At 45.9% G+C, this 25,376-nt stretch overlaps 1 protein-coding gene across 1 annotated transcript; it reads left to right on the plus strand.

Moving 5' to 3' along the window:
* Window positions 1-612: 612 nt before the first annotated feature.
* HABP2 (hyaluronan binding protein 2) lies at window positions 613-24,956 on the plus strand. The gene is made up of 12 exons (XM_004374855.3): window positions 613-643; window positions 8,756-8,866; window positions 10,325-10,432; window positions 12,182-12,298; window positions 13,050-13,169; window positions 13,643-13,814; window positions 15,535-15,632; window positions 17,197-17,452; window positions 18,737-18,879; window positions 19,623-19,757; window positions 22,028-22,173; window positions 24,792-24,956. The coding sequence occupies exons 1-12, from the start codon at window positions 616-618 to the stop codon at window positions 24,954-24,956; spliced, it is 1,599 nt and encodes a 532-aa protein (XP_004374912.1). The 5' UTR covers window positions 613-615.
* The last annotated feature ends 420 nt before the right edge of the window (window positions 24,957-25,376 follow it).

Raw genomic sequence — 25,376 nt, forward strand, 5'->3', positions numbered from 1 at the left:
CTGTGTGACCTCAGGGAGCTGTCCTAACTTCTCTGAGCCTCAGTTTCCTTATGTATTAACAAGGCTCATCATAAGGCTGTTAGAAACCTACCCAGGGGTACCATGGAAGATAGGTCTGGTGATCTGCTTCAGTTAAGATTACCACCAGGAAAACCCTAAGGAACACATGGGGTTGCCATGAGTTGAAATCAACTCGACAGCAACCAACAACAAGGTTGTTATAAGCATTAAATGCAGTGACGCAAAACCAGAGGGAATATGCTCCATACATGATAACACTATAACAGACAATATCGCCAATACCTGTGCAGCTGGGTTCCAGCATGAGAACAGGTAACTGCAAGAGACACGAGTCCTTGCTGAGGAGGAAGGGCAAGGCTGCAGATGCTCTGCCAGCACAGGAAGAAAGGGAGTATCTCCCAATAGACCTGCCCCTTCCCTCCAACACCCTGGTCCCAGCTGCAAACCCCAGAAAGCGCCCAGTGCTCCCACCCTCTGTGTGAGATCCTGGGGAAGGTTCCTCTCTAGCTTGCCAGAGCCCAGGAAGCACCAGCTGGCTCAGCAGAGCCCGGGACTCACTGTGCTCTGCTTTGTGTTGTTTTTCAGTTCTCTCTGATGTCCTTACTCCCAGACCTGGACCCAGGTGAGTCTGCTGATCACCCTGGGGCATCCCACCACCCACAGGCTGGTTCTGGGGTAGAAGAAAGGGGGACTAAGCATAGAAGTGTCGGAGAAAGCTTAGGGTACAACTGGCCCCAGGTGTCACAGACCCCTCTGAGAATTTGCCCAGGTAAGTGCATACTTGGCGGTCTGTTTGCACATGCTCACACACAATGCCTGTGGACACCCCTGATGCCCAGTCTGAGGACTTCGAGGGAAAAACTGCTGAGGAAGTTAAACTGCTTCATCTTACAGAGGAGGAAACCAGGGCCCAGGGAAGGGAAGCATTTGCTCAGCGTCACCCCATCAGCTCGTGGCTGAGCTGAGGTGGAAGGGCCAAGGCAAAGTGAGGTCATGAGTGAGCAAGGCTGCTCCAGGCAAGCTGGCCCTGCACCAGCCCACCCAGTCCACCCCTTTGTTGAGGAACCAGCACCTCCACACCAGAGGATGGTGTCACTGACATGTAGGTAGTTCCTGGCCGACCCACTCCACCCTTGTCCCCTCGGCCTGGCCATGTGTTTACTCAAGGCTCAACGTGTCCACTGTCCAGTGAGCACCACTCTTTCACTGGCTTAAAGCTACATCTGCAGGCCATATACACACACTCCTACACACACAACACACAGCACACACAAACACGACACACACACAATACACATAGCACAAACACAATGCACACACAAACACACAGCACATATATATACAACACACATGACAAACACACAAAACACACAGCATACACACACACGACACAGAGCACACACACACAGTGCGCATAGCACAAACACAATACACACAATACACACAACAAACACACACACACAAATCACACACACTCACACACACGACACGTGCACGCACACAATCACAGGCTCTGGCTCTGTCACAGACTCACCCTCTCACTTCTCCCTTTCCTCTCCGCCTGGCTGGCCTGGGCTTCGCAGGCTGTTCCTTCCTGCCACATCATCCATCCTTGGTCTCTGGCTCTGGGTCCAAGTCTCTCTTGGCTGCTCTGAACCCCAGGGGAGAGAAAACTCCCTTCACTGCTCCACCAGGGGCTGTCAACCCCCGCTGGTACCACCTGGGCTTGTTACCCACGGTGGACGGCAGAACCAGGCAGACAGCATGTGGAGGCTGCAGTCAAGTCTAAACTTTGCATCAAGGATTTATTTGGAGCAAAGCTGGTGATAACTGGGCCAAAATCAGCGTGACAGTCGATAGTCTCCAGTAGCAAAGCTCTGGACGGGCAGACAGACTTGTGCCAGCTCAAGGCAAGTGGCACTAGGTGCCAGGTCTTTGTCCAGCCCGTGTACTCAGGGAACAGTTGTGGAAGTGAATAGAAATATATATATCAGCATGGCGTGTGGGTTTTGAGAGGATCTATGTCTTTCCCAAAAGCAAACGAGAGGGTTCAATTCAACACCATCTAATTCAGTTCCTAGGACAATCACATTTCAGAAGGATCCCTGTGCTGATGGCCATGCCAGCATCCACGTGTAGAGCCCAGACAATGTCCGAAGCCAAGAGGCTCAATGAGCTGCCATATCCCCAGGCTTCAAAACCAATTGCTCAGGCACCATTGCAGGAGGATGATTTGGTCTGAGGCTGTGCTCAGGACCTTGGAGAGACAGAGCTGCAGACACTGTGGGTTCACACAGTGGAAGAAACAGGAGCACAGAAGACTCAAGAAGCCCCACTCTCTTCAAGTATCTGAAAAGCAACCACACCCCTAACCTATAAGGGAATTTTATGGGAATTAAGAGGTGCCTTTATCCCAAGACACTTTACTGCCATGTGCCAGAAAATTGTAATAGACATGTCCATGATTATGAGTTTATGACACCCCTAGCGTTGCGCAGTGAACAACCTGAATAATCTAAGCAATGACCCTTCAGAACAGAGTCACAGGAAAGGGATTATACATTCATTCTATGTGTCCATAAGGCTTATAGCTTTAATTAAATAGATTAAAAACTATAGATTCGATTCGCAAACCAAGAAGAACTTCCTAACCATCAGAGTTATCCAAAGACTAAATGGATTGTCTTGGGAGGCAGTGAGTTCCTCATCACTAGAAGCATTCAAGCATAGGCTGAAACACCATTTGGTAGGGTCTGGAGAGTGTTGGATAAGATCACCTTTAGCATCTTGAAATTCTGGGCTCTAGAAGAACTCTGACAGTAGCTTCTGATAGTTTGGCGAGGAGATGAAGGGTACCTGAAGCAGGCCACCCTGGGGCTCCAGAGTCTATCTTGAAGTTTTCCATCCTCCTCTGACTGTGGAGTACAGTGCAATGTAGAGTCTGGCCCTTTCTGCAAGGAGCAGGTTAGGTTTCAAAAACATCCCTGTGAGGTATCTGAGTTAACTTTACGTGGTGGTTGTGCTTTGATGGAATTTGTCAGACCCCTGCTTGCTTTTGACAAGAGTGTGGCTGAAGAAACACCGAGTCATGTCCATGGTCAGCTGCTCCTTTGGTTGGTCTTGCTGAAGACAGTGCATGGTGAGGGTCTCGCTGGAGCAGAAAGTGCACAGACCTCAGTCCCCAATGGGTGATGGAAGAGGTGGTCATCAAACAGCTCAGCCTCTGCCCATCTCCCCAAAGCAGGTGATGTGACAGCCCCACTGGCCTGCAGAAATGCCTCTTTGAAGCTGGCTTGGCTCTGCCCAGCAACACAGGCTGAGCCATCCATCAGCTGTCCTGTTGCCTGCCAGCAAGGGTCTCTGCTGGGCTTGCCCCGACAGCTGGATTGGAACCGTCAAATGCAGGTCGACAGGGCTGGGGTTTGGAGTAGGCCCTTGGAGGAGCCGTCTGTGCCGCGATGATGGATGACGCCAACAGGGACAGCATTCCAGGGATTTTTATTCCGTTCCACACATCTGGCAAACTATTTAACTGGAGCAGCTGCAAAGCCCCCATGGCAGGAACTCTGAGCTTTATCTGAGAGACCTTGGGCATGGACCATGGACGGCCTGGTCCAGTGAACTGGAGCATGTGCTAAAGATTTCCCAATGCATGCTACTTCCTGAAAGCTAAAACCCATGGAGTTTCATGAAACCAAACACAAGAGGCTCCAGGGCTCATAAACAGGCAAAAAATACTTGAAGTTAGGTAGAGCTGGGTTACAACGTTATCTCCTTCTGCCTTAGTTTTTTCCTATCTGTGAAATAGGAATAAAACCTACACTATAGGGTTGTTTTTAAAGTTAAATAAGATTATGTGTAAAACACATTTATTTAGTATGATGTCCAGTACATAGAAAATACTCAATACAAATAACCTATTATTAGGATTATTTGGGCGAACTTTCATCATTCTTCCTGATAAATTCTAGAAACAGAGTCTGATATGTAGACAAATCCACGAGAATTTCTTTTTATATCTAATAAAATGTTTCTGACAGCTGCCCCATTCTTCCTTTTCTTTCTCTTCCTTTTCAATAGCCTGGAAAAAGTTTCAAATAATCTATATTTCAACCCAGAGTGGTTCCTCTAAGTCTATCAAAGGAACCAAATCTCATGTCAATCTGTGATCCTTCTCCACCCGGGAAAACATTTGCACATGTTTCTAGACTCCTCAAGCAACCCTGGCTGTGCAGTGGTTAAGCGCTCAGCTACTAACTGAAAGGTCGAAGGTTCGAACACACCAGCAGCTCCATGGGAGAAAGGACCTGACCATCTGCTCCCATAAAGATTATAACCTCGGAAATCCTATGGGATGGTTCTACTCTGTCCTACAGAGTCACTGTGAGTCAGAATTGATGGCACGCAGCAACAACATAGAGCTCATCGGGCATTTTCTTCACCAAGTAACTCTGACCCAAATTTCACATCGTTTCTTTCCTGAATTCTCCATTTACTCTGCCCTGGTTGCGCAGTGGTTAAGCACTCAGCTGCTAACTGAAAGGTTGGTGGTTCGAACCCATCAACTGCTCTGCAGGAAAAAGATGTGGCAGTCTGCTTCTGTAAAGATTTACAGTCTTGGAAACCCTATGGGGCAGTTCTACTCTGTCCTATAGGGTCGCTATGAATCAGAATCGACTTGACGATAGTGGGTTATTTATTTATGGGTAAACACCATCTTTGCTGGCAGAGCAGTGTGGTGGCCAATCAGAAGGCGGGGGCAGGGGGGCTTGGCCACAGAGGGACAACTCCATCCGTCAAGTGACTAACTGCATGTGGAAGTCTGTGCTGAGCACTGTAGGGTAGAAAGAGGAATAGACATGGTGCTTTTTCTTACTTTTACTCTCCAAAGAAAAAACAAACTACCATTGAAACCAACTATCTAGGTTGGGGAAACAAATCCAAGAGACCAAGTTTCAATATTAATCCCTTGAGAGAAGATGCCATCTGACTTCTTCCAGCCATCAAACCTAAGATTCTGCAGCCAACTGGACCACTGAGGAATGCTGTTGCATCTGAAATTCTTATCCTCCTAGCAACCCTGTATCAATCAAGCCCTGTGTATCAGTTCATTATTACTGTATAACATACTATCCCAAAACTTATTGACTTAAACCGTTACCCATTTATTTAGATTATAATTCTTTGGGTTGGCAATTTCGGCTGAGTTCAGCTGTGCGGTTGTGGTCTCGGCCAGGCTCACCTGATCTTGGCTGGGCTTGCTCAGTGTTTGCAGTCAACTGGTAGATTGGCTGGTGTCTCATTTTCTGATTTTGGATGGCTCTTCTCATATGATTGAAGTCTCAGCTGGGACCACTCAGCCTGCTGCTGCTCTATGTGGTCTCTTCTTCTCCTGCAGAATAGGCAGAACTTGTTCACGTGGAAGTCACAGGAGTCCAGGAAAGAGAAAGGATGCATGCAGGGCTTTTTAAGGCCCGAGCCTGGAGCTGACACACTGTCTTTCTACAACATGCTGTTGGTCAAAGCAAGTTCCAAGACCAGACGAGATCCAAGGCATGGGGAAATGGACTCCATCTCTTCATGGGAGGAGTTATAAAGTCACATTGAAAATGGTGTGGATACAGGGACGAGTGGAGAATCTGGGCCATTTTTGTAATCAATCTACCACACTCTGGAATGGGGTTTCAATTTGCTCATATTGCACTAAAGTTCCAGTGTGGAACTTGAGGTTGCCAGGCCTAAACTTGGCTACATTTAGCTCCCCTACCTCTTCACTACCCATTCATCTCCTCCCTTGGCTGGGTTTCTTCCCCACCCAAACCTGACTGAAGGCACCTGTGAGGGCAGAGAACACTCCCCGTTTTATTTGTATAATTCTCTACTGTCCCCAGTGCCTTCTCACTTCTGCCATAATACTCGACCCACTGTAGATCCACAATACAGTTTTCTCAAATAGACAACGGGATTAAGTGCCATTAGAAAAGACAAAATGAATTTTAAATTTGGGCATGGAGAAACTCTCCCAGATATTGCTACTCTAAAGCATCTTAAAACATATTGCAACCCAACCTCAAATGTAAGGAGCTTGGTACCTTCCTTTGCACAGCCCTCAACTGGACAGCTTCTTCCATCTTGGTGAACTGAGACCTCCAGACCTATGCTGCTTCCATCCACCTCAACCAAGGACTCTAGGTCTTAGAGAATGTGTGTTGTGTGCGTGTATGTTGTGTGTTGTCAAGTTGATTCTGACTTATAGTAACCCTATAGGACAGAGTAGAACTGCCCCATAGGGTTTCCAAGGCTGTAATCTTTATGCAAGCAGACTGCCACATCTTTCTTCTGCTGAGTGGCTGGTAGGTTCGAACCGCTGACCTTTCAGTTAGCAGCCGAGCACTTAACCACTGTGCCACGAGGGCTCCTTCCTAGAGAATACCAAACCAAACTAAACCCACTGCCATCGAGTCAATTCCAACTCGTAGCGACCCTATAGGACAGAGTAGAACTACCCCCTAGGGTTTCCAAGGAGCGCCTGGTGGATTTGAACTGCCGGCCTTTTGGTTAGCAGCCGTAGCATTTAACCACTAGGAGGGGTTTATTTCACTGCTTAGCAGGAGTAAGATTCAAAGTCTAAGTGTTATATTGTCTCTTTAGCTTCACTGAGAGATGAGCAGACCTTGTTAACAGGGTTGGAGCCAAGTCACAATCCTCCAACAGACATTCCATCCATCCCCTGTCTCTTGGGAAAGTCACACCATCTGATCTACATAAGAATCTTCCAAATTTCTGAATATCTTAACAAGTGGTAATTCTAAATGGCCTCACCAAGATTAACCAGTTTGATCCTCAACCTGGGAGTGATAGGAGAAATTATGGACACAAACTAATGGGCACTTATCTATAAACATCTGTTGGAAAACAAACACCAGCTCTCCAAAGACAAAAGAAAGAAAGAAATGATGCAATCATCCTATTACCAAACCCCATTGTTTCCCCCAGATGTCAGTTTGAAATCTTTCACATCAAACTCAGGAAAACTTTTTTTTTTCCCTCTCTCTCTCACTTTTCTCACTCTCTGCTTTATCGTGCTAGATGGAAGAAAACTTTACTTGCTCCTGGAAGACAATGGCCTTATCATCAACCTAGATCCTCGTCCCTGGAAAGGTGGCCCTCCTCTGGGAGCATTTTCATAGTGGGGGAAAGCAGCTCAGGAGAAATAATGAGCAAGCAAAGGGAGTCTTGACTTGACACTGTGATAAATGAGGTAAAACTTTGGCAAGGAACCAGACTTGGCATATTCAAAAAAGAAATAAAAAGATAGTTCCATTTTAATAGGAAATATAAAACAGCCATTGTGCAAAAGTCGATTTTTCAAAAGCCAAAGAGATAAAGACTATAACAGAATGACTGAGAGCCGAGTAAGATAATGTGGTTGATAATCAGGCGTAGGTACAGTGCCATCCTCCAAGCTATCAGCCGCTCTGTGGGAGTGCCTTTTCAAGTAGGCTATCTGCATTTGCTCTTGCTTCATTATCATATGCATCTCTGGACAGCTTCCTTACAGCTTCGACTTGCCGACTTGCCACACTCCCGCCAGACAGAAAAGTCAACCCAACTTTCTTCAAATCCCAAACTTCTCTCCACGAGCCACAGAGTTACCAGTATCTCCCAAGGCCCCAGAGACCAAGGAGCTTGAGTCCTGCTTTACTCCCACCTGCTTTTCCTGTTTAACTGGCATGAGGTTGACAACTGGGGGCAATACAGTACTCTGTCTTCTGTATTATTGGACAAGATCCATGTGCCTTTTCAAGGCTGACCTTGGGAAACTCCTAATTAGCAGGCTGGATAGTCAATGGGGTTGGCTGGCCCTTTTCCAAAGGGCAAGTGTGGATGAATCCAAGGCGGTATAAGATGTCAGTTGAGGCAGTTGGGCACTGAGGTTAAGCCACTGTGGTTTAGTGATTACCTGGAGACAAAATGCCTGAGTTCATATCTTGCTACTCATAAGCTGTGTGACCTTGGGCAAGTTACTTAACCTCTTTGAGCCTCAGGTTTCTCAGCTTAAAATAGAGATCATAATACACCTCCCAAATTGTCATGAGGCTTAACACAGGGCCTGGTACATAGTAAAGGCTCAATAAATGGTAACAGTTGTGATGACTCTATAGCTACAACTTGGGAGTCGTTTTATGCTATGACCAAGAGGAAAATGACCAGTTCCTTTGACTTCATTAAGCTAAAGTGATTAATAAAGTCCCACTGAGAAATAGCATTCACAGACTCAACCAAGAATACACTCAAGTGCCACTTGATCTGACTCTGGGTAGATCCCACATAGGACCTGGAGACCTTCTAGACTCCATTCCTCTTCCTGCTGCGCACAGATGAGAAGACAGAGGCACCAAGAATACAAGTGGCTTGTCCAAGGTCACACAGTTAGTGCAAAGCCATTGAATTGGTCTCCTCCTGTCCAATAAGGTGCTCTTGAATCTGCCAAATGCCAACGCTGCCTTGCTAGTCTTACCCTCCCCCAGATGAAAACTCACAGTACCTGCCCGCACCCTGCCCCCACAAGGGTGCCTGACCCCGCCCGGTCCCCCACCAGTGTGAAGACAAGAAAGACAAATGATTCTTCCTTTAGGACTTCAAACTCTTTGGAAAAAAGATTTTCGACTAAAGAAAATCCTGACTTCTTTGGGTCTAATGAGGGTTTCTTCTTACTATTACCTTCCTCCAGACTGGACTCCTGACAACTACGAGTATAGCTACGAATACTATGACCAGAAAGAGAACACCACTAGTACGTTTACCTACACGGAGAATCCTGACTGGTACTACACGGAGGATGGTAGGTAGCAAATCTGGTTCTGGAGGCCCTCCTGTAAGAGGCAGCTCACCTGGAGAGGAGTTGATGGGTGGCCATATGCAAGGGCCTCTCTCTCTCTTCCTCTCTGACCAGCATTGTAAAAGAGATATCAAAGAAATGATTTAGACTGAATTCTCTTAAGTTAGAATTATACAGTATGAGGCCTGGGGAGGTTCTTAGGGACCATCTCTCAAACGACAGATGAGGTGAGTGAGGCCAAGAGGAAAACTGACTTCGTCAAGGTCATATGGCAAGTTAGTGCATCACAATCCAGATCTCGAGGCTCCCAGTCTAATAAGCTTTCCACTTCCACGGCCTGACACTGTGAGTAGGAGTCATGTACGAAATCATCCCATAGCTTTGATTGCAGGTCAGAAGAGCCTGTGTTAGCGTTTGGCATCAGACCATGGCATTAGCAAATTTGGCAATGGACTTGCTTTTCTTTTCACCTTCGCTGTTTTCCTTTCCCCTCTCATTCTTCAGAAGCATCCAAATTTATGGTGTGTGTGTGTACTCATACATGTATACTTCTACCACACTTGTATTTGTGGCTTTGTCACCCAAGCAATCAGGACAGAGAGAAAAATGAGAAGCAGGACCCCAGCAAACCACGTGACTAAGCCAGGAGAAGGAACGGAAAGCACTTAGTAGCTAGAATAAAAGCTGTGTTAACTGTGCGAAGTGGCCTGGAAGGCAGGGCCAAGATATGGGGCATCGGGGGAACATCAGAAGGGACCATCAAAACAAGAGCTGGGCCCAGGGATCCTAGTTCCTGAACCAAAGAACAATGTGTGTGAACAGAAGGATAAAAATTCCCCAAGGGAAGAGCCATTCAGACAACCATGAAAAGCCAAAGGCACAGATGAAATATGACAAAATCTAACTGAACAAGTAGTTGAAGAAAGATGAAGGCCACTGGGTCATTTCCTCCTCGCCGTCAATTCCTCTGTCACCCTCGTGCCTTTGGTCTTCTTTCCTGATGTTCAGAAAGCTTGCGTTTCATTAGGGGTGGGTGTTCTTTCCCCACTCCTGACCTCCACCCCTGGGCACTGGGAGTAGGGGAGGTCTTCAGGCTTGTGAAATGCCTTCAGCATCAGAGACAGACCCCGTGGCCCTCCCAGTGAGACAGGGAGGAGAAAAACACTGATGGTGGGAAGGGGAGTTTCTCAATGAGAAAGGCCCCATCCAAAGCCAGGCCAAGGAGAGACAGCTACGATTCCTTCTCGCCTGTCCTCTTGCGAGCCTGAATTCCTTTCTCTGGTTCATGACTGCAGTTTTCCTTGCTCCTTAGGGATGATGGATGTTTCTTCCTTTCCCCAGTCACTGGTTATATGCTTATATGGTTTCTCATTTGAGGCCAGAGGTTGAAATTAGATGAGTGTATGGGGACTTCTGACCTGCTATTAATTGCAAACACTGACTCCTGCCCATGTATCTTAGATCCATGCCAGCCCAACCCCTGTAAGCATGGTGGGGACTGCCTCGTCAATGGGAACACCTTCACGTGCAGCTGCCCAGCCCTTTTCTCTGGGAACAAGTGTCAGAACGGTGAGTGCCTTTTCCCCAGATTCTCTCTTCCTCTGAGATGAGCAAGAGGCAGTTCCTCCTCCAACTCTAGGGGGTAAAGAAGGGCCAAGTGGTTCGACAGAAAGGATTACAACTGCACGTATGGTATCATGTATAATGGATTCCTCAGCCTGCTCACAGGCAGCATCTCACTGAGTCCTCACCCTGCACTGTGATATGATACTAGTATATCCATTCTACAGATGAGAGGATTGAGGCTAACAAGGTATAAAAGCTGGGCTCTGACCAAGGTACATTCCAAACCCAGGACATTTTTTTAGGGTGTTTAGACTAACAACAACGGGGAAACAGCATCCTTAAATGAGAGAGCAGGAAGGATCTCAGGGCACATAGGGCCCAAATCCGCAGCTAAATGGAGCCAGAGAGTGCAGGGGACTTGCCCACAGTCATGCAGCTAGTTAGGAGGAGAGCAGGAATTAGGGCCTGGTGCCCATTCCCGGCCCAGTGCTCTTTCCTCTTGTCATCCTCACTCATGGAAACACTGATAAAATCTGTGTCTGCCTTCAGTGAGCTTGAGTGGGCATAGCATGAGGCCAGAAGACAGAGCACTGAGGTTAGAACTCCTACAGGCTAATTACACACTTACGGAGAACTAGGATTCTGTTCAAATTAGCAACACTCTAACTGGAGGGGCTGTTGTTTCGTAGGTGCTGCTGAGTTGATTTAGACTCAGATAGACCTCACCTGGTCAGAGCAGAACTGCTTCATAGGGTTTTCTAGGCTATAATCTTTATGGGAGCAACTCTGTAGGAGAGATCAGAGGCATAGTAAAGGTCTTATGTATTTATAGGGTCCTCTGGTTGGCTTCTTTTCTCTGTGGTCCCTTCATCAATTATTCCAATTTTCAATCCTTTAGTTCCTTAATAGGAGCCCTGGTGGTGCAGTGCTTGAGGGCTACAGCTGCTAATCAAAAGATCAGCAGTTCAAGTCCACCAGCTGCTTCTTAGAAACCCTATGGGGCAGTTCTACTCTGTCCTACAGGGTTGGTGTGAGTCAGAATCGACTCGAATGCAATGGTTTTTTTTTTTTTTTTTTTTAGTTCCTTAATAAATGTTTCAGGATATTAAGCATGAACATAGTATCTGGAATGAGTATGAAGGCTCAAACTTCAGCTTCTCAGAAGAATAATGTATGTGTAAAAGAAACATGAATCAGCTACAAAATGCAGAAACTCAAATTGCAGCTGTGTTTATTTAAAGTGTAAAAAAATCAGCGTTTTTTACAAAGATAGAGAACAAAAGACTATGAGCATGGGGAGAAACTGGGGAGGAATCATCACTGACCCCAAGATAAGAGAAAAAAAGCCTTTCCTGGTGTAATATGGCATTTTCAGGACCACGGACAGGGGCATATGTAATCGCACTCTGCCACCTACCCACCCTCACCCCCAAACATCGTACTGGTGCATGTCTATGATGGAGTCCCTGAGTGGTACAAACAGCTAACACACTCAGCTGTTTACCAAAAGGTTGGAGGTTCAAGTCCATGCAGAGATGCCTCAGAAGATAGACTTGGGATCTACTTACAAAAAAATCAGCCGTTGAAAACCCTATGGAGCATAGTTCTACTCTGACATACATAGGGTCTCCATGAGTTGGAGGTGACTCAACAGCAACCTGTATGCTATGATACAGAGTTATTCCTCTAAGTCAAATACCCCCAAATAACGCCCTACTACTTTGCCGCCACTTCTCTATGAATATTCCACAGTGCAAAACAAGTGCAAGAACCGCCAATGTGGCCACGGTAAATGCCTCATTATCAAGAGCCCTCCCTACTACCAATGCACCTGTAAACACCCTTACACGGGTCCAGACTGCTCCAAAGGTAAGTGGCCCCTTCTGGCCTAGCCTTTCTCTGCCTAGTCTGTGTCTCGGTCTCTGCATCCTCCTAGGTGGAAGTCCAGATGGATATGATGTTTTCATGGCATCCAAGATAGCTCTTTTAACTAGGATTTGTTAAGATTGGTTATCCCTGGAGAGCTTAGTGGGAAATGACTGATATGTGTCTCTTCTCATCCAAAAAGAGTCATCTTGAAACTCATTTCCTCCAGGAAGCAGGCCCTGGTCTATTCCTGGGATGGGCCATGTAGGGGAATTAACATATATTGAGCCACTGCTATGAATCAAGCACAGTCCCAGGAGAGTCACATTCCTTCTTACGTTCTACCAACAACACTGCAAGGAAGAGTTTTACAGATGAAGAAACTGAAGTTCAGAGAAGTTAAATAACTAGCTTATGGTCACACAGCTATCAAGGGACAGAGCCAAGTTTCAACCTAGCTCAGAGTGGTTACAAAATTCATGCTTGGTCCATGTCTTTGTTCTTCCTTACTGAGGGACCCATCTACTCTTTATGCATGATTTTCATCCACATTGCTTCATTCATGTTTGCTCATGTTCTTAAAGTTTATGTGTACGTTTACTAGAGTGTCGATGGGTCTGTCTTTCCCCTTTGGTGACCCATCTTTTGTGAAAGGATGGACACCAGAAGAGTGCAACCAATATCTCATGGTCATCTCAGATGTAGCTTCAACTCTGTCTGAAGAGCCTTCCTGGCCCACTTCCTGTGTTCACAGTGGTTCCTGTGTGTTGGCCAAACCCCTGCCAAAATGGCGGTACCTGCTCCAGGCATAAGCGGAGATCCAAGTTTATCTGTACCTGCCCTGACCAGTTCAGGGGGAGATTTTGTGAAATAGGTATGAGTCTCTGCCACTACTGCATCGGAAACTCAGGGCTACAAGGGAGGTCCCTGGAATTTTGTTTGGGTTTTGTTGTCAGAATACGGTTCATGTTAAGTTTCCCATACTCTGCTACTGTCTCAACCTTCCAGCCTAAGGACATAAGGTGTGCTTGGCTCCATATAAGGAAAGTAATAAACTGGGATGTAGTGCAGGGCAAAGCAAACACACCTGTTCACCCATGGGCCTCAACCCACCCTCCAACAGTTCTTGTGTGAGCCAAACTTGAGGAGCTATCCCTCCACCCCTTCATCATTTAAAGCTGAATTGAAGGTAGAACAGTCAAGACACTTTCTTTCTGGGACTTTGGGGTGAAATCTCAGGGTGGTAAAAATTTAGATCCAATCCTATCACCACTTGATACGCCCACCTTTTTGGGAGCAGCATACCAGTTGCCATTAGTTCTCACATCCCTGCCTGCTCTCTTCAAGGTTCTGATGACTGTTATGTTGGTGATGGCTACTCTTACCGAGGAAAAGTGAGTAAGACAGTCAACCAGCACTCATGCCTTTACTGGAACTCCCATCTCCTCTTGCAGGAGAATTACAACATGTTTATGGAGGATGCGGAGGCCCATGGGATTGGACAGCACAACTTCTGCAGGTAAACATTACTTTCTTCCCAATGTTCAAGCTTGGCCACTTGCCAGTGTAAGGGTCTGTTTGTCCTTTTTCTCTGCTCCCAGTGTTCCTGGGCCAGCGTAGAAATTCTGGAACTGAGCCACAAATTCATCAGCTTTCTTTCTAGGAAGGTTGCCCTACTCAGGATAGGCTAGGTTACACTGCTGTAACAAATAACCCCCAAATCTCTGTGGCTCAAATACATCAAAGTTTATTTCTTGTTAATGTTATGTGTGTCATGTGGGTTGGTGGGGATGGCGGGGTTGGGGGTGGGACTCTGCTCCACAAAGTTACTCAAAAGCCCAAGGATGGCAAGGAGAGACTGGAAAATAGAGCAGAGCATGGCTGCGCTTTACTACCCCAACCTAGAAGTGACACATCATCTCTCTACACACATCTCATTGGTCAGTAGTCACATGGCCTCACAACTTCAAGAAAGAAATGCAGAGAAGGAAATAGAATGTTTAGTGAGCATTACAGTCTTCCACAAAAGATGTTCAGGTTTTCTCCAGTAAGGATAATGCCATCACTCTCTCTGGTGATGCTTTTAGTTACCTTCTTCCTCTCCTGTTGCCTCCAGACCTCTCTGTTGCTCCCTCTCACTACACTTGGGGTAATCCAGGTCAAGGACATATATGATTTTTATATAAGGGGTAGAGTTTCTTCGCATGGCTTTAAACTGGTTCCATTAAGCAACTAGGGTTTCCCTTGCACAAAACAGAAGTTACATCCACTTTCACTCCCCTGAGTTGCTGGCTTGTGGAGCTGTCTTCAGGGTTGCCCCCTTGGCAATGGCTGTCAAAGATTCCCATGTGTCTTATTTATCTAGTGTTGCTGTAACAGAAATACCACAAGTGGATGGCTTTAACAAACAAAAATTTATTCTCTCACAGTCTAGGAGGCTAGAAGTCCAAATTCAGGGAGTCAGCTCCAGGGGAAGGCTTTCTCTCTCTGTCAGTTCTGGGGAAAGGTCCTTATCATTAAGCTTGCCCCAGTCTAGGAAATTCTCACCTTCAGGGACCCCAGGACCAAATGTTGCCCTCCACTCCTGGCTCTTCTTGCTTGGTGGTAATGAGATCCCTCTCTTCTCTGCTCAATTCTCTCTTTTATGTCTTAAAAGAGATTGACTTAAGATATAACTTGATCCTATAGACTGAGTCCTGCCTCATTAACATAACTGCCTCTAATATTGCCTCATTAACATCATAGAGGTTAGGATTTATGACACATAGGATAATCACATCAGATCAGAAAACGGTGGACAACCACACAATACCGGGAATCATGGCCTAGCCAAGTTGACGCACATTTTGGGGGGACAGAATTCAATTTCATGTGTTCCATTCAATGCATGGAATTAGAGATTCAGGCAGAGGAGCCCCACTCTGAGCATGTTTCTGTGGATATTTCACTTTCCTGACAAAGAAGTGTCTTAAATGGGGATCTCATTTCTCTTCCTACACACTATCTGATATGTTCCATGGAACTGACACAAGCCCTGTGCACTACTTCCTGGTCATTGGAATTCTCCTCTGGAAGTTTAAGGCTTTGCTGAAAAACTAGGACCACTCTTATATCCCACGGCTTGCTAACCTTTTGGAGGATTCAATGGAATGTAGTTCCCACAGGAGTGTAAGACTTTGGTGTCCTTTAATGAGATCCAGTGGGTGTGCCAAGCCTTATCCCTGTTTTTGCTTTTTAAGAAATCCAGATGGAGATAAAAAGCCCTGGTGTTTCATCACAGTGAGCAATGCAAAGTTGAAATGGGAGTACTGTGACGTCTCGGCCTGCTCAGCCCTAGGTAAGGCCGCGGCTTCCTGGAGACCCAGGCAGTGGGAATGTTGAAGATACATAGACAGATGTTCCTGGTACCTCTTCCCTCCCACCCCTGTGCTCCCACCACACCTGCTTTACCAATCCCCATCCTAGAGACAACCCAACTGCCTGAGTCCCCTACTCCTCTCTCAGTATGCTGAGCGGGCCTGGATACATTTGTAAACCCAGGCCAAGTGGTCCAACTGTAAATTCATGCTTTCTAACTCTAAGTCAGTGCCCTCAGCAAATATCTGTTGATCATTTGCTGTGTTGCAGGCAGCCTGCCAGGACCTGGGCAGACAATGATGGATAAATATTGGCTGGGCCCCCACAACTACTCAAGATGCAACATAGTCTAAATTCCAGCCTCACAGCTGGGCTGTCCTAGCCCACATTTCTACCCATACTTGGGAGGATGCATCCCCTCACCTTAGCCAAATTACCTTCCTGAATAGTTTCTTCTGTGCCTTCACTTCTATGATCCCCTCTGTCTATAATACTCCATCCCACATCCTCTCTTGTCCATAGCCAACAATTCTTTGAAGCCCAACTGAAATGTCCCCTCCTCCCGGAAGTCCTCCCTCTTCTTCCAAATGCAGTGTTATTTATCTCTTCTACCTTATAACTTCTACCTTCTAACTGGAAAGGGGCACCATCCAGCCAGCACTTATCACTTTCTCCTTTGCATCACAGTTATCTGGGCAAATGTCTTATCTCCTCTACTCCACTCCATTTGGATATCCTCCCACTCTACACCTAAAACAACAACAACAAAAAAGGAGCCCAGGTGGTGCAGTGGTTAAAACACTCAGATGCCAACTCAAAGTTTGCTGGTTTGAACTCACCAGCCACTCCTGTGAAAGATGTGGCAGTCTACTTCCATCGAGATTCATAGCCTTGGAAACCATATGGGGAAGTTCTTTCCTGTCCTATCCAGTCACTATGAGTTGGAATTGACTCAAAGGCAGTGGGTTTGGTTTTGGGTGATGCGGTGGTTTAAGCAGTCAGCTGCTAACCAAAAGGTCAGTGGTTTGAACTCACCAGTGGCTCCGTGGGAGAAAGATGTGGCAGTCTGTTCCCATAAAAATTACAGCCTTGGAAACCCTATGGGGCAGTTCTACTCTGTCCTATAGGGTTGATATGAGTTGGAATCAATTTGATGCCAATGGGTTTATACCTAAAAAGTACCCAGAATATATGTGTGGATTAATTAATAGCTAATCACATACCCAATGACAGATTTATATATTTACACACACATCTCTGTGTGTGTGTATGCATGTTCTAGGAGTAACACAGTTTGACCTACTTTGAAATAAGGAAAAAGCAACATCTTCATTGGTAATTGCATAGACTGGCGTATATTAATCAAATGATTCAATGAATATTAACTGTATACCTACTACTTGCCCACCCTGTATGCACCAGTGCAGGCTCTTAGCTCTGGACACTTGTTAAGCTGCTGGATTCAGAGTCATACTTCTGAGTAGTTCTTCCTGAGGAGCTAGAGAGAGGTTGAGTAGCTGTAACTGGTCTTTATTGTCCCACAGACATTGTCGACCCAGAGGGAAGCCCCATGGAGCCCGTGGCCAAGCCTCCAGGGTTTGACTCCTGCGGGAGGATTGAGACAGTGGAGAAGAAGTTCAAGAGGATCTACGGAGGCTTTAAGAGCACAGCGGGCAAGCACCCGTGGCAGGCATCCCTGCAAACCTCGATGCCACTGACCCACTCCATGCCCGAGGGCCACTTCTGTGGGGGGGCACTGATCCACCCCTGCTGGGTGCTCACTGCAGCCCACTGCACTGAGTAGGTCCACTGCAAGCAGAGGCTGGGGTGACCCGGATGGATGGGAGTGCCCTCCTTCCCATCTGAGCAGCATCTCAGTAGCTCAGGCAGGATTGGGGCCCTGACCTGGTCCCAAGGGCCAAAGAACAGCTCGTTAAAACCAGATATAAACTAGCTATCAAGTCTAAAGTGCTTGCCATATGCAAGGATTATGTCATTTAATTCTCAAAACGACCAACTGGAAGACAAGCTGAGGGATGGTACAGAATTTTTTCTGTGTTTTTAATTCCAGTATCCCCAATGCCTAGAACAGGTCTCAGTACATAGCAAGTGCTACATACTAAGTAAATATTTGTTGAGTGAAAGAGGTGATTGTTATTTCCATTTCATAAATGAGGACCCTGCGTCTTGGAAAGGCTTATCACCTTGCCTAAAACCCATTGCCGTCGAGTTGATTCCAACTCATGGCGACCCTATAGGACAAAGTAGAACTGCCCCATAGGGCTTCCAAGGAACAGCTGCTGGATTTGAACTGCCAACCTTTTGGTTAGCAACCAAGCTCTTAACCACTGCACCACCAGGGTTCCTTGTCTAAAGTCATGTGCAAAGTAAGTGGGATAGTAGAAGGTGATCCCAGACGTACCTGCTTCCAAAGCCCATGCCCTTAATGTCTTGGGTCCTGTCCTGGACAAAGGAAATAACATGCTTTCCACAATCTGACACCATCACCAATAAGCCTCCTGGGCCAGGCATCTTCCAGCTAGGCCTTCTGTGCACTTCGGAAGCAAGCACCTTCTGGAGCACATGAAGAATCCCTAAGTTCACAGTCAGGGCTGGTCCCACAAAGTCCATGTTTTTGTAGGTGACCTTGAAAGTCCTCCAGTCCACCTTGTTATTAAACAAGTTCTTCTGGGAGTCTAGGAGATTATCCTCAGGAGAGGTCAATCATGCAATCATTAACACCTACCAATAGATTATAGGAGATTTGTTTGAGACAGTAGTTGGATTTTCTTTAGCAAGGCCAAGGTAGAATGGGAGGGTGCTGGGAAAAGCAGGAATAAAAGTTGTGCTTGCAGACTGCTTTCATTAATAAAGCAAAAAAGAAGTTTCATTACCTTATCTTATTTGGACCACATAGTGAAGTTCTTCTTGGGAGAAGATGATTATAGATGAGGATGCTGAGGCTGCAGAAGGTTTGGTACTTTGCCAACGTCACAGAGCTAGCTCACCAGGAGCAGAGCCAGGGTTTGGTCCCAGTAAGTCAAATCCCAGGCTATTTCCTAACCATCTTATTTTCCTTTGCAGCATAAAAGTCAAACATCTGAAAGTGGTGCTAGGGGACCAGGACCTGATGAAGACAGAATTCCATGAGCAGAGATTTGGGGTGGAGAAGATCTTTAAGTACAGCCACTATAATGAAAGAGACGAGATTCCCCACAATGATATTGGCAAGTCTCTTCTCTGGTAGACCTCCCATGGGTCTTATCCTAAGTGGATTTCTCTACTGAGGTTTGATTTTAGCAGATGCCCTTGATATTTATGGTCCCTTGTAGACTCTGTAAGGTAGAGAATTTATTCCAGAGCTTTGTAGTTCTTAAAAGTGTGTTAGTGTGGTAGATAAGTCACAAGTTCTTAAATTGAAGGGAAGAGATGCTAACAACGTTGTGTTGTACAAAAAGGTTGGCCTTGAATCCCAGCTCTGACCCTTACTAGCCAGGTTCACCTCCTCAGTTCCCTCTTCCATAAAATGGGAATGTTGATGTCCAACGCTCAGCTTCCTATGTGTTAAATGACACAAAGTGCATGTGACCTACCTAGCACCTGGTAGGTACCCAGGTGCAGAGGCAATATTATTCTTCAGCTACTTGCTGCTCAGTTCTGTACCCTATTTCTCCATTTATGGGGCCTTGCTCTCTCTGTCTTTCCTCAATAGGCTTTTCCCTCTCAGAGCCTGTTTTAAAAGACGGATTAGAAATAATTTCAAACTCAACTATTATTTCTTGATACTACTCTCAGCCCAAAGAGCTACTCCTCTCCAGGTAGAAGGTAAAGAAATGACATGACTGAGGAATAAGGTTTTCAGGCATTCGGGTGGGGTTCTGCTACAACCACCTTCCAATTAAGAAGTTGATGTTTCTTTGACTAGGGAGGGATATCAGTCTCCTATTTCCCTTCTTATCTCTCCATGTAGCTTTGCTCAAGTTAAAGCCAGTAGATGGTCACTGTGCTCTGGAATCCAAGTATGTGAAGACGGTGTGTTTGCCTGATGGTCCCTTTCCCTCTGGGAGCGAGTGCCACATCTCTGGCTGGGGTGTTACAGAAACGGGTGAGTTTGGCCATGCATCCTCCTGAGGCTCAGGTGAGCTACAGCAACCGGAGAAGAAACGGTCAAACTCAACTGCCCTTCTGAACTCAAAATAGTTTCGTTTTCAAAATGTTTTGTCAAAAGAAAGAATCTATCTCAACTTTCAAATTCTAGTTTAAATCTCACCACTTCCAAGGAGTCTCCCCTGATATCCAAATCTGACCTGTCCTCTACCCCTAGATACTTGACTTGTATTAGGCATTGATCCTGTATCCAAAGACACCTATCTCCTGCCCTAAGTTTGGAAAGAACATGGATTTGGGAGTCAGACAGACTTGAGTTAGATTCCTAGCTTTCTTGTTTGGACAACTGAGTTTTAGCTTCCCAATAATCATACTTACCTCCTAGGTATGAAATCATGATCACAGGAGATGGCAGGATCCAACAGAGCGATTTATTAAATCAGCTCCCCGAGGGGAGGGGTCAAGTCTCATTCATCTTTTTCTCTCCCACAGTACTTTGTACAGGGCTGTACACATAGTAGATGTTTTATAACATCTTGTTAAATGGAACTGTTGATTTATTTATATGATTTGGTCTGATCTAAAAATAAGGTTATTTTTCTCATAGTCCTGAAAACACTATGTCCTCCAATCCAAATAAATTCAGAAGGGTATTTCAAATCTTTTCCAAATACTCAACATACATTTCTTTTCTCCTCAAATCTTGTCCTTCACAATGGAAGGTAAGAATCACTTTAAATAGATCTATATTCATGAAGAAACTGGAATGTAATATACAAATTTGTCAGAAGGCTTTTGAAAAAAGAGGCTTCTGACTAATCGGATTTAAGGTCAACCAGAAAACCCTTTTTGTAGCTACTTTCACTATAGTCAATCTAAACCTTTTGACCTCTATTCTGCTTAAGTATGATCTAGTCAACATGATGATGTCTTAGATGGGAACTTATGGGGCCTCAGGTCAGAATGATTTTGTCTTTCATGAATAGACCTCTAAGACTTCATGTTCAAAGTCGGTAGCATGTTTTGACTGAGTTCATTATCTTAAGGAAAGCAGATGAGGCATTGGTGGTTCAGTGGTAGATTCTGGCCTTCCATGCAGGAGACCTGGGTTCAATTCCCAGCCACTGCACCTCATGCACAGCCACCATCCATCTGTCAGTGAAGGCTTGCACGTTGCTGTGATGCTGAACAGGTTTCAGCAGAGCTTCTAGACTAAGACAGACTAGGAAGAAAGGCCTGGTTATCTACTTTTGAAAATCAGCCCATGAAAGCCCTATGGATCACAACAGTTCGATCTGCAACCGATCATGGGATGGTGCAGGACCAATCAGTGTTTTGTTCTGTTGTGCACAGTGTCAACATGAGTGGAGGCTGGCTCGATGGAAGCTAACAACAAAAACAAGTAGGGGGAGGAAATGCCTGCCCGGGGCAGCACATGATCAATTAGGACACTTCATCCAGCCCTCCATGCCTCCATCCATTCATTCATTAAGAATCTATTATGTGTCAGCCCTTCTGGTAGGCACAGGAGATTAAGAATTGTTAAGACACCATCCCTGACCACCAGGACCTCAGGGTCTGGTTGGGGAAATAAAAATGATTCCTCTCCATTGGGATAAGTGTGGTAATGCAGGTCTGGTGAAAGCTGAAGAGAAAGCCCCTACACTGCCTGCTTAAATGGGGGCCCCAGCCTTGGGCAATGAGACTTCCCTGCCCATCTCCCTGAAAAACCCTTCTTTCCTGACCTTCTCTGCCCATCTCCCTGAAAAACCCTTCCTTCTTGGCCTTCTCCTACCATTTCTGATTTTTTTTTTTTGACCAAGAAATTTATTTTTTCTGAGTAATATCTGTTTATATTAGAGTCTGTCTGGAAATCATTCTTCAATGTAGTAATCATTTAGTGCTACATAGATGCTCTTTTCATTTGAATAATTTTCTTTTTTTTCAAATAATATTTCATTGTGTTTTTGGTGAAAGTTTACACAGCAAATTAGGTCGCCATTTGACAATTCCTACACAAATTGTTCAGTGACATTAGTTGCATTTTTCACAATGTGTCAAATGTTCCCTTTAATTGTGTTTTGAGTGTTCCGTTTCTAGGACTCTAGCTTCCCTGCCCCCTCATCTTCTCATCTTTGCTTTAGAGTAATTGTTGACCTTTTGGTCTCATATAGACGGTTTTTTAATGGAGCACCATACTGCTGGATAATACCCTTCATTTTTTGAGCATACTGACTCCATTGATACCCTCTCTTCTCTGCTCCACAGGGAAAGGGTCCCGCCAGCTCCTGGATGCCAAAATCAAGCTGATTACCAACACTTTGTGCAACTCCCACCAACTCTACAACCACATGATAGACGACAGCATGATCTGTGCGGGAAACCTTCAGAAACCTGGGCAAGACAGCTGCCAGGTCAGAGACTCAAAGCACACTTGAGAAGGAGAGGCTGGCAGGACATTACACAAGGCACCGAGGCTCCTTAGAGCAGCTGGGGTGGGAAGCAGGCTCAGATGCCCACCTGCCATAAAGCTAAGGCACAGGTGAATCTGAATCCACATCAGTCCAGGGTGACTCGGCATAATAGCAATAGGAGCCACTTTGCCTGCATTGTGTAATTTAATTTTCACAGCACGACGGTGAAGTGGATGGCCTTCATGCCATTGTACAGATGCTTAGAGATGTTATCTTGGGTGGTATATGGCAGGGCTGGAGTTTGAACCAGGTCTGCTGGGCACCAAAGCCTTCACCACTTTGCTCTACTGGGTTTAAATGTGAAGGTGGCATTTCTGGCTTCAGTGCTGGGCAGCAGGTCTGAAAAATCCCAATAATCGGGGAACTGTCTAAAAGACCAGTGGCTAGAAAGAGAAGATGAGAGGACTAGAGGATTCATTATAATAATTATTCATCATTAGGATGTAAGGGTGTGTGTGTGTGTGTGTGTGTATGAGACAGAGTGAGAGAGAGGGATCGATCTACCCCTAGCAAACTAAGTACCCACATCCCCTCTGAGTTATCTGTGGCCATAGGTAACCTAGGGCCTGCCTAACATCCTCCCTAGTCCTAGACTTTTGGGAACCCTGGGCTGCTGGGGCCAGTGGTGACTCAGAGAGGCTGCTAAGCAGGGAGTTGGTGGTGGCTCCATCAACTGGTGCTAAAGTGACCTTGGGCACTCTGCCCCAAGTAGAAGCCCACATCCCATAGTCCCTCTCTCAGACAGGGTCACATCACACAAGAAACACCCTTCTCAGATTCCAAGAAATGCTTCAGTTTAGAATTTATCTCTTGTCTTCATAAACCACACAACTGCATTGGAAAGCCTAGCATGGCACATTCAAACCTAGCTCATCGATGGACCCTCCCTGCAAAGGGACCCAACAATGATTTTCTGGGCTCAAGCTCCTCTTTGGGATGAGAAATCACAGTCACTCCAGTGTCTGTAGCTCTACTGGGATCCCCTGTCCCTTCCCAAGGGGCCACGGATATCTACATCCTCAATGGAGGGATGTGGGGAGATGGGTGTAACTTGCCCCAATCCCCTGGAAGATGAGTAAGACGAGATCCTTCAATTTCCTAGATAATTCAAGGGCCTTACTTGCAGGCTTTGGAAACAGACTGTCATGGGTTTGAAACCTGGCTCTGATTCTTACTTAGCAAATCACTTGACCTTTATTAAATCACTAAAGTAGTTCTCCAATCTCGGGTGCCCAATCTGTACAATTTAAACAATGTATCCACAAGATCATAAAGTTGTGGCTAAGATTAAAAGAGATAATTCATTAAAATAAACTCTCAGCTGTAGTGCTCAAGTAGTAGTCAGTGCTCAATACTTACCATCATCTTCCTCACCATCATCTTCCTCACCATCATCTTCCTTGCCACTTTAACTGAGCGCTTACTGTAAGTCAGACCCTGATCTATGTGTTTTACAGACATTAATCCTCATAAGAACCCCATGGGGGCTGGGAGGTCTATTGCCACCCACAGTTTACAATTTGTGAAACTGAGGCCCAAGGCCACACGGCTAGCAGGTGGTGGAGCCTCGTTTGGAATCCCATGGACCGGGCTTAAATGTCTAGGCCGGGCTGCCTCTGAGTCCCCATCCTCCTCACCCTGTGGCCCTGAAAGGGCTCTACCCAGACAGAATACTGCCTCACAGGTCAGCTGTCGGAATGAGAAAGTCAAGGGCCCCTGAGAATTCACAATGGTAATATTTGGAATAGCAGCAGTGTTAGACTCGAACACACTGGGGATCTTGAGGATGACACAGTACCAGGAAACATTTCATTCTGTTGTACACTTGGCCTCCCGTATCTGCGGGTTATGCATCTGTGGATTCAACCAACCACGGTTGAAAATATTCAAAAAAAAAAAAAAGACTTTTTTTTGTCATTATTCCCTAAACCATACAGGATAATAACTACACAGCATTTACATTGTATTAGGTATTATAAGTAACTAGAGATGATTTAAAGTGTACAAGAGGATGTTTGTAGGTTATATGCAAGTATATATAATATATATTATATATACATATAAAATATTAAATATAAGGGACTTGAGCATCCTCGGAGTTTGGCATCTGCGGGGGTCCTGGAGCCAATCCTCTGTGGATGCTGAGAGATGACTGTACCTAAGGTCACCATGAGTCAGCGCTGACTCAGCAGCAACTATCATCTATCTATCTATCATCTGTCTATCATCTGTCTGTCATCTATCTACCTATCTATCATCTATCTATCATCTATCTAAGAGTCAGAAGGTAGGGTTGTGGCAGCTGTTCAGTCCCATGGTGCTGTGCCACAGCCCTGTGGCATCTCTGCCAAACCCTTACTCACCCAGTTACATATGATGGTATTTGTGTCTCTTCCCTGAGAGCCCTGGGTCATATGAGGGACAGGAAGAGCCCTGTCACTGCTTTCCAGCTGTCCAGCGACTCCACCCCATCACACCTGGCATCCCCTTGCAGGCGGTAGGAGCCTCTTCAAATATATTCTGCTTCACACGGCTGAATACGTGCCTCTTTTCCTTAGGGAGACTCAGGAGGCCCTTTGACCTGTGAGAAGGATGGCACCTACTACGTCTATGGGATAGTGAGCTGGGGCCTAGAATGTGGGAAGAAGCCAGGAGTCTACACCCAAGTGACCAAGTTCTTGAGTTGGATCGAAGCCACCATCCAAAGAGAGGCTGGCTTCTAAGGTGGTGTCTTATGAACTTCAGAGCCCATCCTCCCTAGCACCCAGACAAGGCGAGGCTGCAGTGGGCAGCAACGGACCCTTGGAGCCTCCCGGAGGCCATGCAGCGGAGTATCCAAAGGTCTAAGTGGAGACACCTGCTACCCAGCCCAGGCTTCCTAGACCAGCGTTTCTACCATTTCACAGATTCCCTCTGCCCCCCTGGGGAACCCAAGGAACGATGGAATTAACTTGAAATGTATCATGTTTGATTCCCTTCCAACGATTGTTCTAGAAAATCAGTGTTCACAGAGACTGGCTGGACCTTGAACATTTGCAGACATACAATTACAGAATGCCCAGCTCCAATGGGAGTTGCCTGTACTCCTTTATTCCTTTATCCCAGACACACGAGCTACTCAACAGAACCAGTCAGCCACTGCT

The sequence above is a fragment of the Trichechus manatus genome, unplaced genomic scaffold (genome assembly GCF_000243295.1).
Source record: "Trichechus manatus latirostris isolate Lorelei unplaced genomic scaffold, TriManLat1.0 scaffold00031, whole genome shotgun sequence".
Taxonomy (NCBI): domain Eukaryota; kingdom Metazoa; phylum Chordata; class Mammalia; order Sirenia; family Trichechidae; genus Trichechus; species Trichechus manatus.